General features: G+C 44.1%; 1 protein-coding gene across 32 annotated transcripts in view; it reads left to right on the top strand.

Annotated features, from left to right (window-relative positions):
• Positions 1 to 6,759: 6,759 nt before the first annotated feature.
• The window catches only part of tcf7l2 (transcription factor 7 like 2), an 87,005-nt gene continuing 70,123 nt past the window's right edge, over positions 6,760 to 23,641 (top strand). For 16 of the 32 annotated variants that reach the window (XM_076093819.1, XM_076093820.1, XM_076093818.1 and 13 more), the window contains exons 1-3: positions 6,762 to 7,663; positions 7,846 to 7,912; positions 8,119 to 8,243. In XM_076093819.1, coding sequence (XP_075949934.1) covers positions 7,475 to 7,663; positions 7,846 to 7,912; positions 8,119 to 8,243 — 381 coding nt within the window. In that variant the 5' untranslated portion in view covers positions 6,762 to 7,474. Of the gene's footprint in view, positions 7,664 to 7,845; positions 7,913 to 8,118; positions 8,244 to 23,641 lie in introns of all 32 variants that reach the window. The other 16 variants (XM_076093816.1, XM_076093814.1, XM_076093811.1 and 13 more) reach the window with 3 other exon arrangements.

Raw genomic sequence — 23,641 nt, 5'->3', positions numbered from 1 at the left:
CTATAACAGTATGTAATGCACATGTTGATGATTAAAAACAAATCCTGTATACAGAAAATGACTGGACTAAACAAGAGCTGGTATCCGGCTTATGCCGAATATATAGTGATTTTAGATATTTGCATTTTCACATACTAGTTAAAATGATCAGGTTTTGTATGTACAGGTTGATCATTTACACTTTCTGCTCTTAAATCTTAAACTAATAGAGGCTGAACAACCTCAATCTTTTTGACGAATAAGAAAAAGAGTTTATTTACATGTGGCCATAGTTCACAGTCTGATGAATAGATGTTTAGTTCAGTTTTCTCTTTGTTGGGAGGTAGCAGCAGAAATATGTGACTAAAGAGAAATTAGCCTTTGCATCAACTATAACCTGCTCACAACATAACCTTGGATGGTGTTTCGATTTCTTTTGACTCGTATGGAAACAAAGAACTTCCACCGTCTCATTAATGGGCTCATCTTCCATTCTGTTAATGAAAACATAGCCAAATGAACACAGACGGTGCTCTGGTTTGTACTGAGAGGCGACTCATTTGCCTCGAGGTCACGTCTCCATTGTGCTGCTCGTTAATAGCTGTGCATGTAGAGCGTTAAAGATGCAATTGTTTCCCTGCACTAAAGCTTTTCCAATCATTTATAGCATTGAAAGAAAAACAGCCGCTACTTTATAACTCGGCAAATGAGCAGCAGTGACTATAGTTCAAAGGAGGAAAAGGTTACTTTATGTTTATTTCTGAAATTCCTCTCCACGGTTTGATTTGATTTTCTATAAACATGATGCAATAATGTGTGCAGAACCTCTGCAACCAAACCTTGTCCTTAATTAAATTAAAGCGTCTTGAATAACTTGGAAAATAGCCCTGATCTCACTGAATGTGCCGCACAATATATTGTCTTTATATCAATATCATATGATTTCCTTGATTGTGCAAAATTGGATGAATGTCAATGGATATAATAAAGCCTCAGTAAAGCTTGAAATGAATGCACACGCCAATTTAGAGACAGACTTTGCTCAAAACTCACACACAGTCTCACAAAGCCAACCCGCCTCCACCGTGCACATAATGACCCTTCATTCAGGCTCCAAAAGGTCAACGTGGCCCCACTGTGGTTTTAATTAGTCAGGAACATGAAGATGACACTCTTCCTTCTTTTACTTCTCACACAAAAAAGGCCTCCTGCTTCCTGTTTGAGAAAGTGCCTTCTATGAGATGCTCCCAGTCTCGCAACGGGCTTCTCCCCATAGAAGGCCCAGAGATGTGGAGGGTCCTGCATACACAAGACCGTCAGAGAAAGGGAAAGTTCCTATTTGCTCCTCAATCACAAAGCAGGGGTCAACAGGAAGCCACTCTCTCTCTCTGCATTTGTCCCGTGCATCTGCTTTTGCCTTTTTGTTTTGGCAGTGAAAGGTTTAAAAACACAGAGGTCAAGAGGTTAAATTTGTTGTCTTGACTTTTTCACAAGTGGCTCACGAGCTGACAAACGAAACAATTCAAATTGATCAGGATCTTGCGATCAAGACTGGAAACACTGAGTCAAGAGCTTCCATCCAACTCTTCACAAGGGGATGCATTCTTAAGGAGAACACCCGTGGGGGGGGGTTGTCCATCCGTTAGTCCTTTTCTGGTTTCATTATACAGTCTGTCAGGGATTTTTCTGTGTGATAAAATCACCACCTTGCTCCATCATGTGGCCATGCAGGCGGATAACTGGAGTCTGCGTTGCGCTGCATATGAGTCCACAGACGGTTTAGTGGCAGACACACACCGTTTTCACTCCCAATCAAGACACAAATCAGCGTATAAAACCCCTTTGGCTGCCTGACTGTACAGCAAGTGTGGAAGTATGACTCAAACCATTAACCCGCTGGCGAGTATACCATTGACCTTTAAGTAACATTTACCAGCCAGCAGCTGCTTGGCTCTCCTCTCCCTGCGAGCTGCTGCCGTGACGGACAGGTGGACGGTGTGTGTGCTGTTCATACTGTAGGTTACCTTGTCTCTCTGGTGGATTCCGTGTTTAGAGAGTTCAGGACCTGCCCGGCACCTTGATTAATGACTATCGCGTCCATTTCTGAAAAGCGCTTGGCTGTTTGTTTTGGAGGCGACGGGAGAGACAGCCCACGTATAGCTGGCTTATTATGGTTCCCACGATGCTGTGTGGATGAGTTCTGGAGACACTCAGCTCCTGCTTGAGTCCAATACCTACAGTGATATGAAAAGCAGCGTACCTGCATAAATCATGAGTGTCCAGGCTGTTCACAAGAACACTCCCGATCCCACTCCTGGGATTTTTACAGGGGGGGGGGACGAGGCTCTGTATCCTGAGATTTTGGCTATTGATTCATAAACTTTTAACCTAATGAAATGCTTGTTGAGCTGTTTGTTATATTAGTTGAGGCGTCTCTGGAGGGTTGTATTGATTTTAGATGAGTGCAGAGTCACAGGCCAATGTGACTCACTCTTCATTACACTATTATTCTCTTCCTCCGCTGTCTCCATTGTGATTTGTGTTGTGGATTTTAAACCGACAGGAAATGTATTTATAAAAAAAAAAGAAAAGAAATAGAGTTTTTTTCAACACTAATGTGCTTTTGCAAAGCTCCCTCAGACGCTGTTGACTCTCAGAAAGCAAACATACCGTATGTCTGTACATGTGCATAGACTTCACTGATAATTGCAACAGTTTCTATACGTGAAGAAGATGTTACCCTCAGCCCTAACCTATAGGTTTCGGTCAACATAACACTCTGACCATTGTGTTTTTTAGATTCAAGGACTTAAGAGCATGATTCCTGCATATAAAGCTTTTATTTGTATTCATCAAATGTATTGTCCTATTGTGTCAAATGATTGGAGCGCTGAGGGGCAAGGGAGCACAGAGGCTCCTTTTCTATAAGTACAATAAGAGAGAGAGAGTCAAATATAAAAGCTACATAAGCAGTACATAAATAATGAATCATTTTCCAAGGAAGCCACTCTTTCCACATGTTTTTTTTACAAATACAATACAAATACAACACAAATATTTCTCAGAGTAATACAAATAAGTACACAAAGAAATATTCTGCAAAAAGGAACAGTGAAGTGCTGAATTTAACAAGCACAGTAATACGTACATTGTTCAAGAAAACACAATTAATCATTTGCGCATTAACGCAAGCACCATCTAGATGTTTGTTGTCTGATTTGCTTTTACTCTAATGAATGATATATTAATATATGAATAATATACAGTATGAAACAGTCTTTTCATAAGCAGGTAAATCAGACATCTATTTCTTCCTTCCTGTCCATTCCAGAAAATGACGAGGACCATTAGTATACATGTAATTATGGATAAGTACAGTATTATCCTGCTGATAGAATTCATATGAGCTGTGCTGACAATAAAATGCCAAAATACTTAACAGCGTCTCTGCCAACAATAGAGGGAATTTGCACTTGACAAATGCAACTAAAGTTAAATGTTAAGTTTCACTTATTATCAAGAGAACAAACTTCATTACTGGAATAAATCAAACCACAGTTACCATAAAACAAGCATATTTATGTGAGGGGAAAAAAGGCAAAAATGTCCAGCAGTAATATGTTAATCAGCATAGAGAGACCTTTTAGCTGGTGTGGTTGGCAACATTGGATGCATGATGGGTAATTAACTGTTTGCAAACACAGAGGAGGTGCACTGTGTGCTGCTGCTACCTTCCCTGCTCGAGATGAAACAATGAGGGTGTTCACAGGAAAGTATGTGATTTCTCAAAGTAGTTTGCTGTTCTCTGTGAGGATTTTTCAAATCTGTTTCTTTGAGTATTTATTTGACCAGGCATCTCTTTCTCCCCCCCCCCTCAGACATTCATTCAGCCACAGATGTAAAAGTAGAGTAAACGCTGTTAAATAAAAATGACAAAACTTAACATTTTTTACTTTCCAAAAAGCACAATTTCATGACAAAGAATCAATAAATTGATCTGTAAAATATTATGTGTATGCTTTTGCATGTCGACTGTGTAAATTAGGTAGCACATACAGTATATGTTAATTTAATTTGACAGCTTCTTTTTCCATTATTTATTTATTCCCTTTTAAACCACAGGATCAACAAACATAAACATGTGTGCAGTGGGATTTAGAGGACTTAAGAGATTCACGGTATTAAACACTCACCCCTATTCACTCTGCTTATTCAAACAGTGCTTACTGACTATGGATCGACTATTTAATTATTCAACATTAAAAGAAATCATGTCCCAAGGCTCCTTTTGAAATCCAAAAATGATTAAAGCAGAAATGTGTGTTTATGTGAAACGCTTTCTGGCGACCTGTAGGAGTGCAGTCGTAAAACTATACAACAAAAAAAAAAAAACATGCAACATTCAAGCAAAATCAATTAGTACATCTTGTATATATTTTTATATTTCAAGTCAAAAGCAAATGCATTTTGGAACATATTTGTCATCATTATATTGTCTTCTTTATGCCATATATAGAAGAAGCATGAAAAAGTTAGAATAAAGCAAAAATCAAACATGGATATGAGAGCAAAACTGTGTTGAGCACTTACAATATTTATTTTCAAAGCTCCCACAAACACATAGAGTACAATAATTCCAGCAGAGCTGTCAGTAAGGTAACAAAATGAGATTTAAAATAATGAAAGCATAAGTGCTTGTGTTTAGCATGTGTTATTATAGATTAAATTAGCATATGCCACAGAGACAGAATTATGATTAAATCTGCCACTGATTATTGCTGACTTCAAATCCGACGGTGAACAATTCAATCATGCCGGGGGTCAGAATCAGTGTGTGGATTCACCATCAGGGCTGCAGGTGAGGACTACAATAGAGAGCTGAAGCCGGGCGATCAAGACAGTGGAGATGCCTCATGACTTCCTCCACACTCCGAGACGTGGAAGTGCACGGATGAGACAATCCCCAGTTGTACCAAAACCACAGCATGCACGCGGAGCAGAGGTGAGCACGCGGAGCCCATAACAAAATTAATAACGCCAACACAGAAAGCCGCGCGTGCCCCACGCTCCATCATTCAGAGCAGCAGTGGCAACGCAGCCTATCATCATCTTATTAAAGGGTCCTGTAGATTAGAATCACCAGGGCGGCATCAGAGGCAGGTGTCCCCACGGCAGGCATGATAACACGCTGCCAGCCCCCCCAGTAAACTCTCAGGTGCCTGCTGAGGCAATCCGGGGAGAGGCCAGCCTGGAGCTCCTCTGCTTTGGTCTGGTCTGTGTGGGCTCAGGTTTGGAGGGCCCCGAGCGGCGGGGTGCCTCTTCTTCCACCGGCTGCCTAAACACAGACACAGTGGATGAGAACCAAAGACGGCTATCCCTTCCCCTTTCCTCCCTGCTCCCTAACACTGCCGGCTGGGCTGCAGCCAGCTACCGCGGCTCTCACCTCTCCCTCATAAAGCACAGCAGTGATCGCCGAGCGGAATAGCCTGCTTTCATGGTGCTGCCTGCATGGTCGAGGTGTGTGTTGGTAGGCAGATTCACAACACTTTAGTGCTACTGTGCACATGATTCCTCCTCACTGCTGTTTTGACAACACCGCTGAGAGCAGATACAGAGGAATTACTGTCATAACATTTGTTCTCGTGCGTCTAACAGCACGATGACATGAAACAATATTTTTTTAATCAGCAATTCTATGTCTTGTTTTGATCTTATAGTGATGTATTTGCGCGAGGAAGGAGCCAGCTCCGTGTTGCAATGTGGTGTAAGTGTCACCTGGATGTATGTATCAGCTTTACTTCATGCAGTTACATTTGAAATTCATTGTTGATTTTGCGATTGCTCCATCAAATATCAGCTCTAATAGAAACTGCATTTCCTGAGCTGATGAGATAAGGTTAGTGAATCACCGGTGCTGAGCTCATCACCGACACGCACACACACACACACACTCACACTCGTGCACAATCCCCTTGTTCAGCTGGAGCAGGCATCAGGTTTTTTTTTCCTTTCCCTATTGCTTTTATTTATTTATACATTATTATATGCAACGGCAGGGTTTTCCTATGTTATTGTGTGTTTATTCTTCATTAATCTGTTTTTACTCAGAAGAAATTATTGGATATTTTGCATTTTTTTTCTTTGTTGTCCCCTTTTTTTATCTTATTTTTTTAATTATTATGAACACATTAAATAAAAAATGTCTTGCTCGAATAACTGAGTGCATGTGAAATGAACAAAAGCAGGACACAAAAACAGAATATGGTTTTGGAGACATATATACTACCTTATCATTTCATGTTGTCAAATTCTATCTTCCTTACATTTTTAATTAACTGCAATCACTGGCATTGTCTTAGATGTGTCTTTTTTTAGGCTGTATTTGTGTAAGAATAAGACACAGAATTGGAGCATCAGTTATTTGTGTCCAGTCTGGCTGCTGAGGGAGAAGATAAAATAACAAAAACAGCCCAGTCTGTGCTGCCAGTGAGGGATTCAGGTTAGTCCCAGAGGACATCACACCTGTCAAGAAAGCAGGATGCAATAACACCCTCCATCCCAAAAAATAGATCTGAGGAAACATTATCTAATATAATGAAAAATAGATCTAAAGCACTGACAAAGCAGATACAATAGCAAAACAAGCTTGGAGTAACAGCTTTTTATTCTGCTTTGATAGGTCCTCCGTTTTATAAACAACAACAGGACGGATACAAAAGCAGAGACTAAACGTGAGAAATAAAAACTTTAATATAAGCTGTAACTTAATTTGACCCCAGTGCGACAGACTGGTCGGGGAATGGTGGAGTCAAACTGGTTGCAAACAGCCTGAGGAAGTACCCTCTTTTCTTTTTTTTTTTTCCTCTCCCTCCACCGGGAGACCGCCCATATGTGCGTTTAATCCACATTTACAAGCAACTCCTATCTTCCTCCTATTTTACCATCACTGTCCTGCTCCCAAACTGCCTTTTTCCTCCTCACATGCGTTTCACTGCAGTCGTCCGCCGGCTTCCTCCAGCCTCTCTCTCTCTCTCTCTCTCTCTCTCTCTCTCTCTCTCTCTCTCTCTCTCTCTCTCTCTCTCCCCCCCCCTCTCTGCTTTTTTTTTTCCTCCTATTTATGAAAACGTCACTTCAAGTCCCTCCCTGTTTGAATCTCATTAGTTTCTTGTGTGTTTCTCCCTGTCAATAATCCTGAATCCAGACTCTCTCTATTTCCATCCCTCTCTATCTGTCAATCAGCGCCGCCTTTGAACTGAAAACCACTCCGACCAACTTCAACTCACTCAATCCGAGCGGCTCGGCTCCTTCTCCGGCTTCCTTTTTCTGCCAAGATTCCCTTCTTTTTTAGTTTTGTACCAACCGCCAGAGCTTTTGGAAAACGCCAATACAAGACCCCCAAACTTAAACTCGGACTTTTCTTGATCGCCGAGATCAGGGGTTTAAAACTTCGTGTTTTTGCCCCCCTCCCAAAAAAAAAATTTCTGCACGGGGAAAAATGCCGCAGCTCAACGGCGGCGGAGGGGACGATCTGGGTGCAAACGATGAAATGATTTCCTTCAAAGACGAAGGGGAGCAGGAAGAGAAAATTTCGGAGAACTCCTCGGCAGAAAGGGATTTAGCCGATGTCAAATCTTCTCTTGTAAACGAGTCGGAAACGAACCAAAACAGCTCGTCGGACTCGGAGGTAAGTTGCAACATTACAAACACCAAACCACGGGGCTGGATCGTCCCCGGCTCTGGTGAAGTTAGGGGCCTAACGTTTGTGACATTGTCACGCTGATAGCGACTTTAAAAAAAAAAGAAAGTTCACATCGCCCCGCTGTGTTAACTTTAACGCAATCCCTGTGTTTCATTTCATTTTTGAAGGCGGAAAGACGGCCTGCGCCTAGATCTGAAACTTTCAGAGACAAAACAAGAGAAAGTTTAGAGGAGGGTGAGTTTCTGCTTTATTCTTCCGCTCTTGTTTTTCCTATTTACACCATGACATTATGATGTGTGGCTGGCGGAGGGCATCTCCTCCGCTTTATTCCTCTCAATGCATTTAAAAAAAAAAATTTTTTGTGGGAAAAAAAAAAAAAGTTATCAAGGCCACTTTATTAAAAAAAAGTTTTCTTCTTTCCCCCCCCCCCGCCATGTTAGCTGCGAAAAGGCAAGATGGAGGGCTGTTCAAGAGCCCACCGTACCCGGGCTATCCATTTATAATGATCCCCGATCTCACAAGCCCCTACCTTCCCAATGGATCACTTTCTCCAACAGCACGCACAGTAAGTTCATTTATTTACAAACTGTATGTGCACACACACACACACACACACTCTCTAAACACACACACACACTCCACGGACTCCGGGTAGAAAACACGCAGCCCGGACACGGGAGTGTTGTCACCCACAAAGTGCAGCCGGTTAGAAAATGTAGAGCCAAGTTTTGCAACTCGTGAAAGTGTACAGTTCAGTGGCGCTCATGTCCGCCCGCAGCGCCCCAGAGCCCCGTGTTGCCTGTGGAGGACGGCAGCTAGCATGCTAACAGTGCTAAGCGCGAGGACTGGAGGCAGGGGAAATGCATATTATGGGTTTATGGCAGGTCATGTGCACTTGACATTTTTACACATATTCTCCCTGAAATGTTTATTTCAATGCATGATGAATGGGAAAACTATATCTATTTTTTTTTTTACAATAATACCAATTATTATGTTGTTATTATTGTGCAGGGTCTCATGTATTCCAGGCTACAATTGCATGTGTGTGTGTTTTTTTTTTTTTTTTTAAACCCACTGAATAATGCAATTGGCTTGTGTTTGCACAGCCTCATCAAACATGCCCTTTTTTTCTCTCACAAGCTGCACGCGCGTTCAGACCTTTACACTGGCTTTCTGACACGCTGCAACTAGTTTGAAGCAATGTAAAACCACACAAATGAAATCAATATGCAAATGAGCTTTTCAAAGTGATTTGCATGTGTCAAGCTTTATGTGAAAGGTGCATGCATTAACATTTTACTGTTGTTGTTTTTTTTTTTTTTAAACAAAACAAACAATAATTATTTCTTATTTATATTTACTTTTTTTTAAAAGTGTGCTTTTATTGTTATGCAACTCTGCTGTGCTCTGCATGTGTGCACCACCTTTGGCTTCTAATGAGGAACCCACTGTCTTAAAAAAGAAAAAAGAAAAAGCATGTGCTATGTAAACCCATATTTATAAATAAATTCATGTTATTTAGACACAATCAGCCGTGCTATAATTATGCACACTTATTCATTTGCTCAGCACCTCGCTGGTCCCACTGGGCTATGGCAAATCCTTAAGCGGCATCATTTTCTCAACCATGGGTGTTTCTTAGCCCCCCTATTTTAAACGGTTGCAATTACAAGTCTGCGCTTTAGGACCTGTCATCTCATTTTACAAGGTTAAGGCAAAGACCAGGCATTAGGAAATATGACCCCTCCACCACCTCGGCTTTGGCTAACGAAACTGATATTTGTTAAATTGTTTTTGTGCGCTGTGTGCACACCTTGAAAATAAATGCACATCTGATACATAATGCCTTTCTTTTGTGTTTGACACAATTTCTGCTTTTTCAGTTTCGACGGGGTTTCACATAAAACATATTTTTTTTGCAGCTTACACAAAATTCTCTCTACGTCTGTGTGCTTTATATAGTTTTTTTTTATAAGATTTTTATAATTGCCACCATATGCATTTATGAGAACATTTTGCCATTCTTTCCCCTGTTAGTCAGCCCGGCCTTGTTAACGCTACCGGCTGGTATGTGGATATTAGTCACTCATTATTCTCATCAGTACTGACACAAACACACACACACACATTCACAACACGCGTGATTTGAACTGAGGCGCTTCCTTGTCTCAGTGGCAGAGGTTTGTAGTTTTCTTTGTGCCTTTTCGTCAGCACTGTGCCCGGCACCGGTCCGAGGAGCGCTCACTTCATTGTGCCTGAGCAGCGGTTAGAAAAGCAGTAGCAACACTGGCTGGAGGATGCTGCGGCGAGACAGTGTCGACTCTTAATTCCACCCCTGAACTCCTATTTTTAGAAAAAGGATATTGTTTTTATTATTTAAATATGTCTTCCATGATTGTGAACCTGTTGTTTAGTTTCCTCTCTGCGCCACTTGCTCGTATATAAAAGATGAAGTCGGTACAAAATCCTGAAGCCACTTTTGATTATTGAGATGTTATATTCGCGTATTAGGAGGCGACGTTTATTACAGCTGGATTCAGAGATCTATACCTGAACAGTGACTGTGGAATAAGATGATGAACATGTTTTTTTTTTTTTTTTTCGGCTGGCGGTGATCTTCCCACTGTACAGCTCCGGCCCCCACTGTCTGCAGCGCCCTGTGTGTCCGGCCATTAGAGCTTTGAAGTCGGCGCCCGCTGTAATATAAATGTATTAGACTTAAAGCTGGCATAAATAATTCACCTGGACATTGATTAGCTGTCTTGCTCCCTAACATGTCATGTGAGGCAGTGAATATGACTGCGTGTTTTATTGGAGACTTTCTCTGTCCTGTCATGAAAGGGTTTGATTCTCGCTGCTCTTCCCTTTGTTTCTCTTCCTCTGCTTCTCTGCGTTTGGGGCGATGCTGTGATATTTTATTTTTAGGATGTGGATTTTCAACATCTAGGCCTTTTTTTTTTTTTTTTTTATCTGTGTTTTTGTATTTAATATAAATTGTTTCAATTGAGATAATTGATTTCTGTATTTCTCAGAGAAATAAAAAAAACCTTATGATTTTAGATAATGTTCTTCTCTCTGCTAGCACTGCTGCTGAGCTGTCTGGACATTTTACCTGCTTTCTGGCATTTTTGTTTTTGCATGACTTGAGTGAGGGGAAAAAAACAACATCCTGGATGTGGCGGTTACCATAATATGTCTGACCTCTGGGAGCCATAATCAGAAACCACCTAAGTCCAAGGAGGCTCACAATTTAGTATCATTCAGCAATTTGACATGACTTTGTGCCCGGGCTGTAAAAGCCCTCGTGTCCTCCTCTCCTCTCCTCTCCTCTCCTCCTCTCCTCTCCTCTCCTCCTCTCCTCTCCCTCCTCCCCAAACCCCACACAAAGGCCTGCTGGATTACTGGGTGCAGGTTGAATTGCAGAAGTGGCCTGCCCAGTTCACCCCGGTTTTCTATCTCCTTTCACTTTCCTCCTGTTCCCTTTGCTCTCTCTCTGCCTCTCTTCCTCTCGCCGTCTACCTTTTGTTTCCTGCCGATGCTAACGCGAGGGCTTTTTGGAAAAAAGGCGGCGGGTTAACTGCGGTGCTGTGGGCTAACATCACACCTCAACAGGTCTGGAGACGCCAAGGCTCAGGGAGGGGAGAGCAGGATCTGGGCAGGCCAGCTCTCCTGCATCGGGCTGCAGGGCCGTAAATCCACTGGCTCTATTTACTGCCTCTCGGACTTATGAATGTTAAGATATTTGACGCCACCCCTGGCCCCATAATTCTCCAAGCCTGGAGACTTTTGGCGGAGGTTTTGAGTTTCGACGTATAATTACGAGTAGTTTAAAAAAGAACAAGAAAGTGGAAGGGGGGTGGAGGGAGGGGGGGGGGGGGGGCAAATGGGGGATGAAAACGCAACACCAAGCGTCCACCGCTGTGTTTAGAGTGAAAAAAGACGCTCCCAGAACCCGTGGCGATCCTACTACGAGACGGCGGAGAGGCTTTGTGCGGTTGAAACAATAGCTTTTCTCCCCTTTTTTCCCTCTTTGTTCCATTTCTGTGCTCGTGCCAGGATCGCTCATGTTGCCGCGGATTCACCTTCTTAAAAAACAAAAATACATCCACTTTCCGACAGGCCGACTCCTTCCTTTATCATTCTCATTCCAGGAAGACATAATGGAGGATTTTCTGGTCAGATTATTGTAATGAACATGCAGAAGTGAATGAACCGCCACCTCCTTTGTGCTCACGTGCACACGTTGCTGTGGCCTTATCTGTTATAATTGACACAGACAGACAGTATCTTTCCTAAACGTGGCAGCAGCATAAGCATAACAATGGTATATCATATGGATTATGTGTGTTCGGCCTGCTGTAAAGGGATTTTTGGCTGTGACAAGAGGAAAGATAGTTTAATGCGGATTTAAAGGATAGGGCCCACACCTTATCAAATTGGCTTTACATGTTAATAGGGCCTAATTGGTGTCCGCGGGGGGTTTCGTGGCACAACGCGGCTGCATTTTGTGCCTCTAGCCACAAAATGCACTGAGTTTAGTTGGAAGGTTGCGCTCCTTTTGTCTTGCAAATCACTTTTGTTTACAAAGTATGGCGGAAGCGACTCCCTCTCTCCCTCTCCCCCTCTCTCTCTTCCTTCCACTACTCCTTTTTGTGCTTCATCTCTCTCTCTCCCTCTCTCTCTCTCCCACTCTGCTGTTTGTCTCATCCTGTGCGAGGAGAGCAGAAAGAAAAGGTCCTTATTTTTCTCCGACTCAATAAACAGTCATAAAAAGCACAATCTGCTTTGGATTTAAGGAGTTAAGTCTGAGAAGGGGGGGCTGGGGGGCTGGGAAGCAAAGTTTGGCACCATTAAATAAAAATTGGGGCCTGCTAGACATTAGCGGTGCACAGCACATTCTCAGAGCTTAATTAGTCCGAACTGTAATTGTTCATGGTCTGCCAATAGGAGTAATGCTCAGGAAAAGTGGAGTTGCACTAAATCGGCCCCGGGTTTTTAAAACAATAAATCACTTGCATATTTGTGCCGTGATTCAGATAGAGGCTCGACCTCTCCCATCTCGACATGTGGTAAATTGTAAAGTCAATGAATCGCAGATGTAGGGGTTTGGGAGGTGGTGGTGGTGGTGGTGGTGGGGGGGACTCAGAGAGAGAGGGAGAGGGAGTACAGTAAGGTTTTGTTAGTGCCTGGTGAATGAATGGAAAAGATTTGTGCAGTATAGATATATATATATATATATATATATGTATATATGTGTATATATATATATGTTATTTCTCTCAGCTAGCGGGGCTTAATTGTCTAATGCTGATGATGTTGGCAGGCTGAGCCGCGTGAGAGCTTACGCGCCCGTCGATCTGTCACTCTGCTTGAAACACCACGGAGGCACCAAAAAAAAACAAAAACAATCAGTCACTTAGTGAGTGTGTTTGTAATCAGATTTGAACTAGTGCAAAGGGATGAGGTGGCTCCCTGGTGGCAGTGCGAGCTGGGCTTGGGTGGAGCTCACGTTCAGCTGCAGTCAAGTCTGGTTTGGGGCTGAACCTTTTAAAAAAAAAAAATAAATAATAATTAAATCATTGACTTCATTGTTTTTAATGTAATAACCGCTAATCTGATGCCTCATTTTGACTTCAATGTAACAGATTATGCCTGTTACTCATTAAGTCACAGCACAGCCTGGATACTTTTCTTTTGGGTAAAACAAATTATTCTCAGAATGGATCAATCTATTACCACCTCCTGCATCCGTCCTTGTTTCTGTCAGTAAGCCACCACACTCTGCTTTTCTGTGCCTGAGCAACGAAGAAAAAAAAAAAAATGGCATTAGTTTAGCAGCTGTGCACTGGTGCCCCCCCCCCCCAGCCCCCACTGTAATCCCCCCTCCTCTCCCAGCCCCGCCCCCCCTCGCTCCCTCTCTTTCTCCCATGCATTTCTATAGAGCTCAACACAAAGATAGTACTGTACATCTGGAATGCAACTTTTGTCATCTGTTAAACATGGGCTAGCTCTGCTCCTGGCCCACAGGATTTGGGGCTCCCTGAAACATGGAAATTAAATTATTTCGTGTGTGTGTGCGTACATGTAGCCACCGGTTAAATGTGTATCCGTATAAGGAGCATGTTGCTTTATTTTTATTTACTGTTTTTCCTTGGTAGAAAGCACGTTTTGCACTCCTTCGAATTGTTGGCAAGTTCACTTATAAATTTCAAAAGCAGTGCAGAGATATGCACAGAACCAGATCATGCATTTGTTTTTTGAGCATTTAAACATGAATATACACCACACTTCCTGTCGGTACTTTCTAAACACATTGGTCTTTTTAAATTTTTAAATTGTTGAGGGTCAGTGCATAGCTGATCTGTACACGTGTTGACAGTGTTGGTCGGTAGAATCTGGAGCTTCTACTGATTACCAGACAATAGAGTGAACTTACGTGGAGCCGTTTTCGAATACAGACTTATTGGAAAATGGTGATATAGATTATAGACGATGAGATTATATCATCAGCGTTCCTGCGCTGCATCCAACTGAAAAGATAAGGTTAAAATAACTATTGATCGCATCTTTGAGATATAAAGGTGATGGTTAGGATTAGCTAGTCTCAACAGATGATTACCTTTTTAGAATCGTTTTTTTTTCACGACGTGTCATAATTACAAAACCATTGAAAATGTCATTTTCAAGAAAAGCATTTTGAGAAGAATTGTCCTCGTGTTTTGTCCTGTGGAGCTGTACACTTAACCGTATTTTAACCAGAGTGCAGAAGAAATGTTACATGAAGGATTGTTCGAGCTCAGGTATCACACAAAATGCTCCTGGAATGTGCATTTCTCTCTCTTTTTTTCCCCTCTTTCTTCGTCTTTTCCTTGCCTTGAATGTGCATATTTCTCTAAGTTCATTCATAATGGGACCAGAGTGCTCCAGTAGCCAAATGAGTTCACCAGTAGCAGAGTGGGAGGGGAAGCATGGAGCGGGAGAGAGAGGGGGGGGGGGGGGCTGGGAGGGGGCAGAGAAAAGCGGGAAATGTGTGTTTGGGCTCTGTGTGTGTGTGTGTGTGTGTGTGAGTGGGAGGGGGCGGAGGGGCGACGGCGGGGGGGGGGGGAGGCGAGGGTCGGACGCACAAAAGCCGTCTGAATAGAGCGCATAATTGCTGTTAATGCCAGGGCAATGAGAGCAGCGACAGTTCCTGGTTAGATGTCCAAACAATAGTGCCCCTAGGCTTCACATTTATCTTCCCGTTAAAAAAACAACAACACAGCAGGGACTAAGCGGAGACGAACACTGGAGCAAGTTTCAGTTTTCAGCCACGCTTGACGAGCAGGCATGTGTTCATGTGTGTGTTACCCCCCCCCCACACACACACACCTCCCCCCCCCCTCTCCTCCACGCCGCTCGCCGCGCTTCCCACACTCAATTGTCATCAAAAAAAAAAAAGTGCCTTAAAAAGCTCCAGGGTGAGAGGGCCGCCCTGAAGCTGGAGGAATTCTGGTGGTGCCGGCCTTGTGTTCGGATCGTGGAGTGTGTGTTTGGGGAAGGGTCAAAGGGCACCGGCGCTGACATGCTTTCTCGTTGAAAAAGGAGCTTCCCCTCTCACCCCAGTGGAGCGCTTGAGTCTCCACTGGAGGTTTTTTTTTTTTTAACTTTTTGTCTCCAGAGCTCGTGTCTGTGTGTGCATGCAGGGAGGAGGTGCCACACTGCCATCATAGCTCCTAATGATCATGTCGGGGCTAGATAATGACTAGCCGTGCCAGTGTGCAGTGAACACCTGTGGTACGCCAGCCTTTTATGGATGTGGTAGAATGCTCTGGAAGGCACCACAGAAGAAGAATCTCATTCATGCTAATGTCTTTTCTCCTCTTGTACACCAATAATCAGACAGTAGTGGTAGTAAATACTGACATTTTCAACATAAAATGGAAACAGTTATGTTATTACCTCATCTTATTTATCTTGTGGTAGTTTGAGCTCCTATTTTCTGTAATATTCTAATTACAGCATAATAAACATTAATATCAAACTCCATGTGCGGTACCAAAATGAGTTTATCTACATACAGTGTAATATGCAGATGTTGTTATTCAGCAGTCTCGTTTTTGTATCTCCAGTCTTAATGTAGTCAAGGGAATGTCTGTACGCCGATAATCTGCTCAAAATGGCTCAGATGGGTACGAGGCACTCTGTGTGTGTGTGTGTGTGTGTGTGTGTGTGTGTGCTAAACACATAATGGAGGAGTTTAAGGTGATAAAACTCCAGTCAATGCATTTTTGATCTACTAATTAAACTTTTAATTGTAGCAGGATAAGCTGTGAGGAGTGTGTGTGTGTGTGATTACGTCTGCGTTTGGGAAGCGGAGTGAGTCCGCTAATGAGGTGATCGTCTGCTTGTTTGTCGTGTAAGGTGGTGGATTCATAACTGCCCGTGAAAGGTGAGGGAGGTTTTAGAGTGCAAGCAGAAATAAATGAATCTGCTAATCTGCGGCTTATGGTAGGAGGGGGGGGGGGGGATGTTGGCGAGATTACTTTAAAATGCACAAGGCTAATAAAATGTAACCCCTCTACGCTGGCGTGCCGTGTGCAACAGCGATTCGTCTCTTTTTTTTTTTTATCTTCTAGTTGATGAACTGATTCCAGTGGAAAACAGATTAAGGGTAAATTCTCTTAAACCAGCTGTTAGAAACCTATTTATCCACAATAATAATGCGCCCGTTGTAAAGAGACAGCTGTCAACTTGTGTACCAGCACCAGCTAACATTTGAACAGTCTGTCACATCCAGCCTACGCTGAGCACGTGAGCATCCATTTATTTGGCTCCGAAATTCAGCATCAATCAAATTTAAATAAATAACAATGTTATTTTTATGCCGTCTGTAAACAGCGTTTTATATTTTAAATGAATCATATTTTATGTTGACTATTTGTTCTTATTTTGTTTCCCCCAAAATGGATCCTCACATTTTAAACATAACTTGTGACATGCGCAGCACTGAACTGCCGAACATATGTATAGACATTGTTTTTAGCATGTTGCTAGCCTTAAACCCCCCCCCCCCCCCCCCCTACCCCCCTCTCCTTGTATTCATTTCCCTTCCAGTGAGAGGCCGTTGTGTCGGCCGTCGTTCGGGGTCAATTCCAAAAGTGAACAAATTGACTCACGGCACTGAGTGAATTGTCAATTGGCTTCCTCCCTCCGGGGGTCAGAGTGAATGGAGTGTCTTGTTTGGACAACTGTCCCGAGGTGAGATGAGAGACAGACAGACAGAGGAAAGACAACACTTCAGCCGTATTACGATATACAAAACCGAAGACGATATCTAGACGATATATCGATATATATCGCCCAGCCCTAAGTCTAGTCACCCTGATTGATTGAAACAGTGACCTGCAGTGCCTCGTCGTTGGTTGGCAGCTGTGTCCACTGCTGAGGCCTCGACACAGGGAGTGTAGTCTTCCGATAATAAAATCAAGCCTGAATGACAGCTGATTTAGTAGAGCTCTGTGTTAAGTATTAAATGTAGATTCGCGCTGCACATGTTCACATACCCGAGTTTACGTAGTTTGGCACGGGTGTGCTCCTCCTGATTACTCTACATCCTGGTTTCGTCAATGACGGGGTCTTGACCCAAAATCGGACGCAAATCTTATTCCAGCATGTTTCCCCGTGGCAGTCCCTTTTTCAAAACTGTTGGAGTGAGAGATTGAATTTCATATTTGGTTTGGAAGCTGTTTTGAGTGGCGCGATTCCTGTGAAAGTCCCAAAATTAACACCACACAATTCCAAAGTTTGTCTTTTGGTGGGTGGACCAGTAAGGAGACACGGGCCTGTAACTTCCCTTGGTTCTATGTAAACAGTCTTAACTCTTAACATTTCTGAGCGTTATGTATTTCACTTTACTACCTCTTCCGAGGTAGTAAAGTAGTAAAATCAACCTCTGACCGAGGTTGATTTTAGATACAAAGTGTCAATCCGAAACCTGTTCAGTCATAATGAAAGTTATGATTTGAGGCATCACCGAGCGGTGGGTGGCCTTTGTGTCATGTGATGCACGTCAGAGTGCCCTTTAGAACCAGGAGGCTCTTTATCTCCCCTTTACTGCCCCCTCTATCTTTATTGGCAGCCGCACTTTGCATATTTGTAATATCAATAAAGATAAAAATTCCAGCCTCGTCATTACAGGTGGCGTCAAGTGGTTACGATTTCAGCACGGATCCTTTTTAGCCACGTGACGATTCCAGTTCTTTTAATAGCTAATCTCTCTGCCGTTGGAGGTCAGCGTGGGCTCTTGTCAGTCAGCGTTTAAGTAGCCAGCGCAGGGGCTCTGGAGCATTTCTGCTAGATGAGTCCAGTTTTGCATGCATATAAAAGCCCTTTTGTCTGTCGGGGATGACCCTTGCTGTTGTAAGGCCTGTATCTGTCTCTGCTCAGGCAGGCGGGCGGGCCTGCAGTGAGGATGCAGCAGCTGGCCGGGACCCAGGCACAGGAATGCTGTGTGTGCTGTTTAAACAGTGGCTCGTCTCAGTGCAGGCCTGGAGGAGCTGAGGGAAGGAAGTTGCTGCATGTTTACATAGCTGAATTGTCCTTTGGGCCCCCCCCAGTGTCTAATGCACTTCTGTTCAAACATTCACAAGTGTGGAGATGACCCCCACTGATGCTGGTGTTCACAGCTCTGCCCGCTCTCTGTCTGCATGTGTGTTTGTGAACAATGAAGACTCACGGCCACTACTTTCTTCCCTACTGTGAGTGTTTGTTGCTTTAACCTGGAGGCTTGGGTGATAGATAAAAAAAAAAAAAAAAAGTATTACAAGGCTCAATTTATCACACTGAGGCGTTAAGGGAAGCGACCGATGAAGAGATAGAAGGCACCTCATTGCTCTATCCGAGGAGGTCCTGTCCAACAAGGACCCAGACATTGACATACGGCGGAGTCGCCAAGCTAATTGTTGTTTGAATTAGCTGTTATGATCCGATGACAAATCTCTCACGCGCTTTGCCACCGGAGCGGAAAATGCATCCGGGGGATTGGCATGATCATCGCGAGTGTGTAAACCTGGCTTCAACAAGATGGATAAATGCAATTATTGGGCAGACCTGGAGAGGAGAAAATCCATTTAAAGCCCGTAAAGCTAAGCAGGGGCCGTGGTTAATTCATTTGGCCAATTTACGGGTGATGTACGAGTGTCAGGGCACATTAGGCAGGCGGGGGAGCGGTGGGTTTGGGTGGATGTGGGTGTGTATTTTTATTTTTTTTTTCGTAGGGCGGCTACACGTGAAGATGCTCTCTGGTTGCAGAGCAGTCTCCTTGAGACCTATTTCCCTACTTCCCTCCACTCCTCACCCCCTTTTCCGTCTCAGCAGACAAAACAAATGGAGCCTGGACATGGAAATGACAAAAAGATGCACTGAGTGAGAGGGAAGAGGGATTGCTTTGCAAATGAGGTGGGGAAACGTGTCTGTCTGTGGTCGGCTGGGCGGCAGAGTGAATACCACAGTGCTTTACCGAGAGCTCAGTCAGGTCCCCCCCCCCCACACACACACACACATCCTGCGAGTTTAATGACTGCTTTCTCTATATGCAGCAGTAGTGGCCGCGCTGTGACCATTCATAGTAATTAAATGTCCCAGAAGAGCAGACATGTAACCCTTATTTCTGCTTCTAGTGTCAATCAACCCTGTAACCGCTCAACAAATATTTAGATTTCTACGCTTGTTTTACCCTTCACTAAGCCCCGCCCCCCAGCAGCTACTCCTTCAAGCTGTCAGAGGGTACCATGGAGCCCACACTGTCACTAACTGCAGTAACAAGTATCAATATAACACGACGTTTAACCATGACTAGCTCAAAATCCACAAAACCTTCCTGCAAATTAAGAAAATTAAGAAAATTAAGAAAACGATTGTACGAGAGTTTGCGGAGCGGAGCCGCACAGTTGTCCGTTGCGCCGCTATGATTGGCCAGTCTGCGTTCGAGGGCAGGACTTAGCGAAGAGTCATAGAAGTAAGTGAAAGATAATACATAGAAAAGTAAGCTGAATAAAAAAAAAAACTATTGAAATGTTGCCGTAGGGTTTGTTCTAATGTTGACGGTGTCAAGTCACTCTATCCCAGATTGACTTTCATACTCTCTCTGAACTCGTGAGTTTCGAATTGAGTTATAATTACATTGTGGTTCCCGATGTTTACTGTGGGTACGCTAAGTCCTCCTCACGGTTTCCTTCTCGCCCCGAGCACTTGCAGTCTCACCTATGGTACTTTTTTTATGAAAGCTCGTCAGCTGCTAAATGCTTCAAGTTATTTTCGTCCGTGCTTCTTGTTAAGCGTGGACAGACGTGTGTTTATCAACTCTTGCAACACGTTGACATTAGATGGCTTCGCTCCGCTTGGTCTGTTACACAGCCATTGTCTCGCTGGAGTAAAACCACTCAACGGTTACACAAGCCGAGCGGTATGCAAAAACAGTGGTTAGCTCATAGCCGGGCGGGTGAGAGGCGTTGAGGGAAGCTTTGGTTTACAGCTCCAAGCCACAGCCTGAATCAGGGCACGGTTCGCTATCAGACAGAGAAACATGAGAGGCTAAGACCTCTGTCACTATGATGCCGATGCTTTTTAAGTGGTTGAGATCACACTTAAGTGCCTCTTGGTTCCGTTGATTTGGTTTGCCGGTGTGCGTACGCGTTTGTCGTCTGTGTCGGAGGAAGTGTGTGTTGGCATTTGTCACCTGACTGCCAGGCAGCTTCAGGAAACCAGAGTCGGTGTGAATGCCGAGACTTGTCGAAGACAGGTGCCAGCGCTGCCGCCCATGCCTGCCGTTCAGCAGCTGGGGGGGGGGGGAAGCCTGCAAGGCCCACAGTCAAGTGTGGGCCATTGGGAGACGGCATCAGCTAGAATTCCCTGGCCGTGGGGGGATCAAGCGGGCAGGCCTCACTGCAGTCCTGCGGCTTAAAGAAACATGCCGAATGCGCCTGTGCATGCACCTTCTGCAGCGCTCCATATACCGCGCATACTCCTGCACTTCCATAGCAAGACATTCTTTGTGCTCCAAAATAGACTTTGTTTTTCTTTAAGCGCGGTTGCTTCTGTTTTAAGTGCTGTGGAAATGAGCAAGCTGTTTTAATCTTAAACATAATTTAACAGCTGAACAGATTCTGTGATTCAGAGATCGTACAGGTAAGGATGGAACATTGTGCGAACATGTGAAGTCCAGCTGATCTGTTGTTTTGCTATGCAGCTGCATTTTGATGGAGCTGGAGAACGAGAATCAAACTCCAAAAAAAGCTGTGCAATGGAAAGTTAGTAAATCCACAACGTCCCGTGTTTGTAGGGATGGGCAACAGATCTGCACATGTGCTATGATTACATCATTGCAGACTTGCGACCTGTCATGTGTTAGTGAGCTCCAACAACCACAACCGTCAGTGTTAGAAATATTCCAGTGTGTAACATCGGTTGCCTAATTCTTAAAAATAAAATCTGTTCTGTTCTGGTCTGATACTGAGTTTTTGCCCTGGATGTGTGATCATCAGACTTCAGTCCTACCTGCTACATGTTTCATTTAAATTCAAAAGTTATTTTTGATAACTCAACACAGCATTAGGGACGCAGACTGACTGGTCTCTTTCTGACCTCCTTGTGAACATTGTGGTATTAAACAGCAGTGCAGCCTCCCTCCCATTCAGAGCGATGGCACAACTGGAGAGTGGAACAGGAAACATCCCCCGTCCTCTCAGGATAGTGGGGTTGTAGATGTGCCTGGGAGCCATTACTGTAAGCCCTCTGAGCCTTCGAGGGGAAGTTCCATGGACATTTTCTACACTCTCCTTTGGGATCACTTTGAGTCCTGCGATCTGAAGAAATCCAGCGCTCTAAATATGCAGATCTAGTCTCCATCTTCTCCTGATCCACCTCCTCGCTTCTTCCCAGATGCTTGCCCACCCTCATGGGAGAACAACTGCTGGCTGTCAACTATAGGCCAGGGCAATTCCTCACACTGAAAAAAATGCATGGAAGTTTTCTATATGCTCCCACAGATCATTTTACAACAGTAGACCTAAGCCTCTCAACACAACTGTTCCCAGTCGGTGGCGAGCTGCCAGTCGTATTACGGTCACCAGTAGGACAAATGTTTCTCACTCTGTGTGTAGCTTCACACACATCGACGTGGCTCGGCTGTAAAGATATTCAAGCTATTGAACCAAACCGTTAATGTTCTTCTTCTAATGTTTGGTGAATTTAGAAGAAAATATTATAGAGACAGGGTTTGTTTGACATGGCATACATTAGCCTACTCCTGGTGTCAACCATAAAGATGTGACAACAAAAGGTGCAAGAAATCCAAACTGGCAGCCAATCGGTGTACCCGGAACACATTCTTGGTGTTTGAGTCAACATTAGCGGTAGGACTATATTGTAATGATCTCACTTAAAGCATTTTATGCCTGACATGAGTCCAGTCAGCGCAGTTAATTTGCTGTTATTTATCTCTATGGTAGTGGTAAAATATAAACAGGCGGAAGAGACGCCCCACGAACAGTTTGTGACGAATAAATGGCAAAACTCGGGCCTGAACTTGAGGAGAATCTTGTTTTTTGGCCGGACAGCTCGACCGTTGGAGCTCCCTGGCCAGAGATTGAGATGCTGTGGTCTGAGACGCTGGGAAAGTCGACCTCTAATTGTTCACAGAAGCCATTGGCAGGAGGAGCTGAGTAATGATGAGTGAGTAAGGCATCAACAAGGTGGGGGCGGATGCTGAGATGAGACCGCTCACACTTTGCCGTTCGGGGTTTTTTCGAGGCCCACTGGGATGCCCCCCAATGACAAACTGGTTGCGCTAAAGAGAGAAAAAGAAAGTCTAGAAAACCCAACTCCTTTTCCTTGGCTGGCTTTTAAGAGACGGACACTTTCTTCACGTTTTAAATTGGGCTTGTCATGCGGTTTCCTCAACTGGGCTGCCGGGAGCCGACTGTTTCCACATCGTCCAAATGTTCTGCACCAGTTTTGGTATCGAGAAAAAAAAATAAGGGTCTGCTTTTTCTGGCGCTGATCACTGTGGTATTAAACCTCCAATTTTTTTCTCCAAAAAGCTAACACAGCCATGCGCTTGTCTTCTTCACGCCTTTTTGATCTCTGTCACAGTTGCTTGGCAAGAGGCACATCTGCCTCTCTGTCACTAACACTGCCACGACCCTGCAAACCCCCCCCACCCTTCCTTTCCTTCCACTTGTCGCACAAATCCAGTTTTGTGGTGCGCCGTGATTTAGCAAATAACATCAGTAATGATTCAATTGGGTATAAAGTAATTGAGAGCCGGCCTGCTTGCCATCTGTCTGGTGAGATTACTACTTTCTGTGTAATTAAACGTGTGACCTTGCGGCCGTGGAGGGTGGTGCCACCCGGGCAGCTACTGCCAATGAGCCAGGCCGTCTTATTTGAAGTTGGGGGGGGGGGGGGGGCTGTTGTGAGGTTTTAACAGTTTAGCCCAGCTGCTAAAGATAGCACAAGCTGATGTGAGTAGAGATTAAGTGGCAGTCTCCTTTACATGGATGTGTCCTGTGCGTGTATTCACACACACCAACGAGCCCGTGTCAAAACCCAAGTCACCAAGCCTTCGGTCAATTTGGCGATGCGAGAGGCGCCCCGCTGAAGTCGCCGTGATCCCTGTGTGCATACAGTGTAACCAGGAGAGGGTACAGACGCTGGGCCCAAAGCATGTGTGTGTGTGTGTGTGTGTGTGTGTCTGTGTGTGCTGGCGGGGTCACGACGGGCTGAATAGAGGCTGCTGTTTTAACTCTGATTTTATGTGTGGTTTTGTTTTGACTCCTGAGGTTTGGTTTCCCTTGGACAGTGTCCAGAGATTACAAGGCCTGCTTCTCCTCAGCTCTCCTGCGAGGCCGACGTGAAGGGGCCCTGCACAGCTTTGTGATTGGATTTCAGTCCTGATCTGGTTGTTTTGCGTTGTAAACAGGG

This window comes from Anarhichas minor, unplaced genomic scaffold (genome assembly GCF_050575085.1).
Source record: "Anarhichas minor isolate MPS153535 unplaced genomic scaffold, ASM5057508v1 ptg000017l, whole genome shotgun sequence".
Taxonomy (NCBI): Eukaryota; Metazoa; Chordata; class Actinopteri; order Perciformes; family Anarhichadidae; genus Anarhichas; species Anarhichas minor.
This window is presented reverse-complemented; position numbering and strand designations above follow the sequence as displayed.